The 8082-nt window shown below is 26.5% G+C and overlaps 1 protein-coding gene across 3 annotated transcripts; it reads right to left on the bottom strand.

Annotated features, from left to right (window-relative positions):
* Positions 1–254: 254 nt before the first annotated feature.
* On the bottom strand, positions 255–7806 carry LOC105367438 (uncharacterized). 3 transcript variants are annotated; one of them, XM_011506156.1, is made up of 7 exons: positions 7511–7806; positions 5727–6086; positions 4633–4883; positions 3702–3986; positions 2091–2460; positions 1410–1486; positions 643–703 (listed from the first exon to the last, which is right to left on the bottom strand). In XM_011506156.1, the coding sequence occupies exons 2-6, from the start codon at positions 6081–6083 to the stop codon at positions 1454–1456; spliced, it is 1296 nt and encodes a 431-aa protein (XP_011504458.1). In that variant the 5' UTR covers positions 6084–6086; positions 7511–7806; the 3' UTR covers positions 643–703; positions 1410–1453. The 3 variants fall into 3 exon arrangements, with proteins under 3 accessions (XP_011504450.1, XP_011504466.1, XP_011504458.1); XM_011506148.1 differs by lacking the exon at positions 1410–1486 and having other exon boundaries at positions 255–703; XM_011506164.1 differs by lacking the exon at positions 1410–1486 and having other exon boundaries at positions 621–703; positions 2095–2460.
* Positions 7807–8082: the final 276 nt, after the last annotated feature.

The raw sequence follows: 8082 nt of genomic DNA, 5'->3' as shown, positions 1-8082 counted from the left end.
ATAGTATTATCTATAAAATTTATATCAATGTATTAATTTTTAACCTTCCCATAGAATGATTCAATTAATTAAAACATTGGATTAGGTAAATAGAACGTTTTTTGTTTTTCAATATATTACCCGTCATGTTTCAAATTAGTAAATAATGTAATTTCTTTCCCGAGGGTTTTCTTATAATCACTTCATCATTAATAATTAATGCATTCGCTATGAATGTCTTACATTAGAATGCAAATTTGTCTCTAAGATTCAAATATTAAAATTTTTGGATGCCTGTAATCTCTGAATAAATTTTAAACGACTATTGAATTAAAAATTTCCTTTTCCGATCTACTCCAGGGAATATATCTTTGGGCACTCTAAGGTAAACAACATCTGGCATTTGCTCCTCCGATAAGATCGATCGCTTCTTTCTTTTTCCGAGCATTATAGGTATCATCATCGCCATCGTCGCCGGTACCATACCCGCGCCGACAGCCGCCAAAACGGCAGAGCTCGATGGTACACTACCAACTGTGTTGCGAATCGGACGTTTGTTTATCATAATGCCCGCTTTTATGGCGTTAGATTTGCTTTTTTTTTCTATTTCGTATTCCTTCTGGCTTTGATCGACCGTTTTAAAGGTGCGCTCGACTTCTAGGAGGCCGCCGTGTGATGTTGTCGTATTGGTGCCGTTTATGGATGGTAGTACTGTTAGTCTGACCTATTGTAAATTGCGAAAAAATTTTTTATTACATAGTCTAATAAAATTTCTTATCATACATAAGACTTAAGATCACTAGGCTCAATCTTTGTAATAACTACTTAATTCAGTTATTTACGTTACTTTAGTTATGTCATTTTTGGCATTTTATTTTATTATGGGCATGTAATCTTAAGTCAAACATACAATTAACAAATGCACTAATACATTATTAATTGTCCAGTGTTACGTTTCTATGTATTTTAGTTTTCTATGCATTGCGTATATGTTAGAAACATGCGAAATTCTATCGGTCTCTAAGTAAATTGCTAATTAATTTTCATTATCATGCATATCTATATATATATTTATCAGCTTTTAGATTTGTACAAAAATTTAATTTGTCGATATTGATGAAAAAATTTACAATACATAATTAAAAATTTTTTAGAAATTTTGACTTTATTAATTTAAGCACAAAAATGTCATTTATATACGATGAAGATTACACACCATAGTTCCTCTATTCATTGAAGTTATTCGCTTCAATTTTATTAATTGTATTAAATAATAATTATATTAATAATATTAATATGATATCAGAATAATAATTTGGATTAAATATTATTTGTATTTAGACACTTAAAATTAATGTTAGTAGCTTGAAAGAACTCAAATAAGAAAATTTTCTATATATTACACAATAAATATAAAATTAAAAAATTACGTTTTCATAATACTGTCACAATATAAAGATTCTTCATAGTAATATTATTTATGAAACAGAACATTTATGGAAGATACCTATAAATTTGAGAGAATATCACAATTACATTAGTGTATTATAAATATAATGAGTATTTGAAAATAAATTAATAGTGCTTCAGTAAAATTGTTTTTCATAATATATTTTAAAATGATTTTGTTATAAGATATAATTGTATGGAAGGATCAAATGATTTTTTCTGTTTTTATATAAAATCTTGATATAAAGGTTGTGATAATCTATAATTTATTATTATATAGTTCTTTAACTATATAAGCTGATAGCCAAATAGTTTTTTAATCAATAAAAAATTTATTTAAAAATTTTTTTTGAAATAAATATTAAAGCGTACATTATATAATAAAGTAAATAACATATAACTTATTTGATAATATATTATTTAATAATATTTTTTTCATTCACGTGTAATTAAATGATAATTTTGTAGTTAATTTAATTTCAATTTGATTGAATTTTGTAAATTTACTTTATTTTAGTCGTTAAAACTATTATTTTACTTCCTTTTCTTACGATATATGGATGAAATGAATATTTAAAATAAAATTCAATATAATATTCAAAATTGATCCGATATTATTTGTTTTCCTTGAGTTCTTCCAAGCCAAAAATCGATATTCTTACCTGCCTTTTTGAGGTTAAAACTGAAACAGGTTTCTCATCATTTGGATTATTTTCTGTCTGCTTATTGATCGCTAAATTCTTAAAGTTAGTACTTGGATCCACAATGCCATCTAGTTTGATAGATCGTTGTCGGGTTTTGGAATAACCGCGATTTGTTGAAAGCAGTACCCACTGTCCATCGCCACTTGACGGATGATTCGATGGATGATCATTAGTACTTGGATATTGGTAGTGTGAAAAGTGCGGCCTATCATAGTAACCATCTTCGTTACTTGGCCTACCGAACTTATTGTTATTCGAGAAGTCATTACGATCATTCCAGCCGCCATGTTCATTTACGTTGCTCTCGGTATGATGAATGTAGCCAGGTCTTTATGGGTTTCAATAGTTTTATTTAAGTTTTTAATATGCCATGATTCAGCAATAAAATATTTTAGAAAGCCTAGAATAATTTAACTTTTAATTAACAAATCTTGTTATTTATATTTATGTTTTCAAAAATGAGAACTTTAAAACAAATTTTATGAAAAAACGTGTATTACAAAGCGAACGGATTTTCATTTATATATGATTAAAATATTAATAAGAATATTTAATTTTCCATAAATTCCAATGTAAAAGTTATATTTTACAAATCTCACTTTAATAAATTATTATAATTTCATTAAATTATTTGATTTTATATAAAAAGACTATAGATTACTAATTTTAATTTCACATTGAAGCATAAATTATTAAAATTATAAACAAAATTCAGACTGCATTTTATTATAAAACACACTGTTTTTCTTTTCATTATTAACTGTTATTTGTTAAAACTTGATATGTTTTTTATTTAAAATGATATTAAACGTATTAAAATTGTATAATTATAGAGTATTAATGCATGTTACATTGACATTTTTCTCTTCTATTCATTACATAGATAATGTTCTTTATGAAGTATGATAAATATATGCTATATAATTATATAACATTTAATTAATGTTGTAGAAATTTTTTTTTAATTATTTTAATTGTTTTTTTTTTTTAAATGCATACACCTATGGGTAATTATAGTTCAACATTAAAAATTATGAATTAAAATGTGAACATTGAAAATATTCATGTATATTGTTAAAAGCTTATTATTTTTACATTAAAATAATAATTACTTAAGTTGACAAATTGGATTAATTTATTTTATTTGTTTTTATTAACTTTTAGGTAATATTTTACCAAACTCCTTAATTTATATATATATATATTATTGATTTAAAGAATTATTTATTTAAACTAAAGTTATTAAGTATATATGACCTTCTATTTTTTTTTTTTTTAACAAATATTAATTATAATAATTGTATTCATGAGATAATTTACATGAACCAAATAAAAATACATTTCATTGAATGAAATGCATTACATATAAGGAAAAAGTAAAAGAATAACTTTCACAATTATATATGAACAACATATCATTATAATAAATTAGAATTTACAAAAGAAATATACATTAAAAAAATTGTATTTATATTTTAGAATGATCTTATTTAAAAATAAAATTATCCACCATATATACTATATTTCCAAATAACGAATAAATTTAACATATTCTTGACAAGATATTACCTTTCCCCTGGTTTTTCCCAATTTGAACTGGGGAAATTCGATGGTCCATTATCAGTAATAATATCAGAAGATGGATAAGGGAGTTTGGTATATTGATCCCAAGTGGGACGCTCAGGAGGCCATTTTTCAGCCTGATTTGGATTGTCTTCGTATTTGTCTATTGCTGGGTATGAAGGTCGATCGTGCTGTTGCTGAACAGGACGCGGCCGTTCCTGAGAGTACCAGGGCTTATTCGATGCTGTTGGTGAGTTATCGGACCAGTGGGGCTTTGTTAGTTTATTTTGCCTTGTAGTTAAAAATAATTTCAGTTGAAAATGGTAATTGAAAATGACAACTAAATGATAATTAAGATATATAATGTAAATATTAAAGTTTCTTTTATGTATAGTGCTTATTTTAATGTAATCAATATTTTCGTGGTTATTTGATTATTAAGTAACATAGTTCCGTTTGTCTTTTATAATATTAAAAATGAATGGAAAGAGGTAAAATATATTTGTATAATAATATTATTAATCTTAAATATGTCAACTACTGTGAGTGTAAAAATAATAAAGTATATTGAATTTTATTGCGTGATCTATTATTTGGCCCGATGATAATTTTATGATTCATAAAAATTCATATTATATAAATTATTCATTAATTTTGAAATATTATTATTTTAAGTAACAATTGTATCAATATTAATGTAGTAAATATATGCATAAATATTTTAGAGAATTTGTAGAAATTTATACTCAAGTCAAAATACAAATTAAAATAAAAGTAGATTTCTAATTTAGTGAAAGGAAAATAACTTTTAAAGTAAAATCTTTACTATCTTTTTATAGAAAAATGATAACGTTAATAAATGTAAATTTATTCTTTAGAATTCGCTGATAACTCAAAATTAAAAAATTTAATTAAAAAATTCAGCGATAATTTTTACCATGGTTTGTTGCTTTCATAAGTAGGTGGCTTTGAGGGAAATTCTGAGTTCCAGGGTTTGTTGAAGTTTGGCTTGTCCCATGGCTGAGTGTCAGGCCAAGGTCCTTGAGTCGTGGGATTTGCCTGCCACTTTGAGATTTTACTTTTGGACCAAGGTATGGCATCAAGAGTAACCCATCCGCTATTTCTGTTATCACCGTGTGAATCAGCATTGTATAATTTGTGTTTTTTTATTGTATCATTCAGCACAGACTGAAAAAATATTTTATTACTTAATCTTAAATTATTAATCTATGTTATGTATTAAATGTATACAAAAAGTAAACCTTGTAGAAATATAGCATTTAATATTTACTTTTAATGCAATTATAGCTTATAAAAAGGTAAACTCATACTTATACATTTAGGTGTCAATTTTACTGAATTTTACTGATGATTTTCGTATTAATACATAATTTTTTAATGTAGTTAATAGATCGTATTAAGTTCATAATGTCTGAAATTATAATGAGTAGATACCGTGACGTGTTGTAAACGACATTAATTACTGTGTAAATTAAGTGTTTGCTTTTAAAATTAAGACTTTATTTTTATAAATTTTGTATAAATATGTGTACATAATTTAATATCTATAAATTAATAATTATGGATTAGTGATTAGTTATTAAATTGTAAATTATTTTATACTTATAAAGTGAAATGCAATTATTAATTATTCAATCATAATAAAATTTTTAAACTAATTTATATAAATAGTTGATTCGTGTAATTAAATAATTACATATAAATTACGACAAACATGTATTAAAATTTATATTAAAATACAAATTTTTAGAATTAGTATAAATTACACGTGAAAATCTTTGTTTTTTTTCCTTTCGTACGTTTATAATAAGTTTCGTAAGTTTTTTTTAAATTTAATATACTACTGTGCTTCTAAATTTTTAATTGTTCATTAATAATCTTTATGATTACGATTAAAACAGAAAAATATATATTAACTGCAAATTAATGGGAAATGGGAAGCTTGCATTTCGAATATAATTTTCGAATATAATATTATCTCAAGTAAATGTATCGTTATTTTAACCTCACCAATACATCCGTAGAGTTATTAGTTTCCGTGTTATTTCTAACTCTCACGTCCGCTGGAAGCGATTCGATAATTTGACCCTGGTGATCGAACTTGAACTTGTTGGGCATTACATTTGGTCGCTGGGTAGTGCGTCTCATTTTAATTGCATACTCCTCGAGAAAGCGATTAAGTACGTCTGGATCGAATGTCGGATCGTGTCGCAGTGTGGTAGAAGCCACACTGCTATCAACGGAACGGCGGTTCTGCCATAGGAAGCGATTTTTGTTACTTTGGAACGATGAGGAGGTATCGTTGCTTTGCGCTGTAACGATAGTTACAGCCATCAGTAGCAGGCGTACTGCTTTCTTCGGTAGCATAATCTAAAAAATTAATCACTTCATTTAAGTAAGGCGCCACTTCGCTTCCCTTTCATTTTACATTATACAATGAAATCAAACGACAATACGCTCTTGAAATTCCCTTCTCAATAGAATATTTATAACGGCAATATGATTTATTTTTACAAATATTTTTATTAATTACCAAAGTTTCATTTTGCTCCTGTCAACAGTTTCCATCGCTTAAATAGCATGCGATATATAAGAGTTAATTAACGTTGTATTCTAATAACTATTCTAGTTATTAGAAAATAGAAGATACATTGTATCTTCTTCATCAAATGTTGTTGACTTTCAATAAAAAAATTTAAACATATATTTTAATGTCAGAATATTAATAAAATAAATGTCATATCTGAGTATGGCATTTAAAATTTATTAGATAATATCTATGATTAACTGATAGTGAATAGCTTTGTTAATATTAATGATACAGTACTTAATTTTGACTAAATTTAAGGAATTTTTAAAAAATTATCATAAATGGAAATATAAATTCATTTGCGATGTTGTCACTTTTATAATATCTTATTAAAACTACGTTAAATTATAAATATAAAAAATATTCAAATAAATTTGTAATAATATTCCATAAAATTTGAAAGAATTATTATATCTCTTACAATGCTTGAATTATTACTATTGATAGTAACTCAATTAGTAGCATTTAACAGAAGTATCCGAGTGATATTATTCAAATTTTATAAGGAAAATAAAAAAAGATACTTTCTACCTTTATAAAGAATGATTAATTTAATATAACTTTTTAAATCAATAAATTTTCATGCTTAACTGTGGTGCATATAATGCACAAAAATACATTTCTGAAAGTTTGATTTTCTTTATTCTTGCTAAAAAAAAACTTAAATAAAATATGATTAAAATATATTTTCATTATAATAATGTATACTTGATGTACTATACTGTGAGATATATTTTAAATGTATAACACATTGCTTTATTGTTTTATAATTTTATTTTCAAAATATAATAAATTGCATTAAAAAAATTGGTTAATTAATTACAGACAACGCTACATTGTGTTTCAGAATTCTATTAATATAATAAGTTAAACAGTTGTAAATATTTTTTTTATATAAATACGTAAAGTAAAAACAAATTTTATATACAAAAATTAAATTAATTATTATATTTATATTAATTTAATGGATATAATGCAGCCATGATATTTAAAGTCATAATAGCTTAGGCTGAGAACCATTGAATTGTATTGAAAGTTCTATCTAATTTAGATATAGCCGTAACAAATTAATAATTTTTTCAAGTACTATAGTTTTAGTAGCTTCGGTAGATATGTTATAACAAGTTGTATTACTCTGAATAAAATTCAAAATCCTTCCCACTTTCACAAGATCGTCGTTAACACTTGACTTTAAGACACTGACCGTGAATTGGCTTCTGAGTGTATATAAACGTAACAGCGCGCAAGCAGTCGTTACATAAAGGTAGCCGGCACCTCTCGATTCTCGTGACTCCAGGTGACGAGTGAATCTCCACGCGAAAATTTCTTCTCTGATGGGAAAACACGTGAGGAACGTGCATGAGCGCGCGCGCGCGCGCGAGTCGTTTCCGACTTGTCTCGGATAGTTGAGACAGCAGAATAAATAACGCGAGCCGGGCGACACTCTCAGGAACTTGACCTCGACTGTTCAAGGTTCGAGATGGCTCTGGTACTGGAGCTGTTGGCCCCGTTTGCTTTTAATCCAGATCCCCACCTTGTCGTGAGCGAGCGCTCGTCGAGAGCTCAGCACTACTACGTGAGGAGGGCATTTTGCGTTCGGTCCATTTTACATCTCACTTCCATCGTTTGCCGTCAACAAAACTCTGTGTGGTCCAACAAGAATTACTGTTTGCGAAAGGCTACCTTTGCCGAGAAATAGTTTTTATTTTAAAAAGAGATTTTTAACAATAATTGGATATATACTTTATTTATTTCGCTTGTAATTATTTTAATACT

The sequence above is a fragment of the Ceratosolen solmsi genome, unplaced genomic scaffold (assembly GCF_000503995.2).
Source record: "Ceratosolen solmsi marchali unplaced genomic scaffold, CerSol_1.0 scaffold10, whole genome shotgun sequence".
NCBI classification, from domain to species: domain Eukaryota; kingdom Metazoa; phylum Arthropoda; class Insecta; order Hymenoptera; family Agaonidae; genus Ceratosolen; species Ceratosolen solmsi.
Note: the sequence above shows the minus strand (reverse complement) of the source record. Positions and strands in the feature narration are given on the sequence as shown.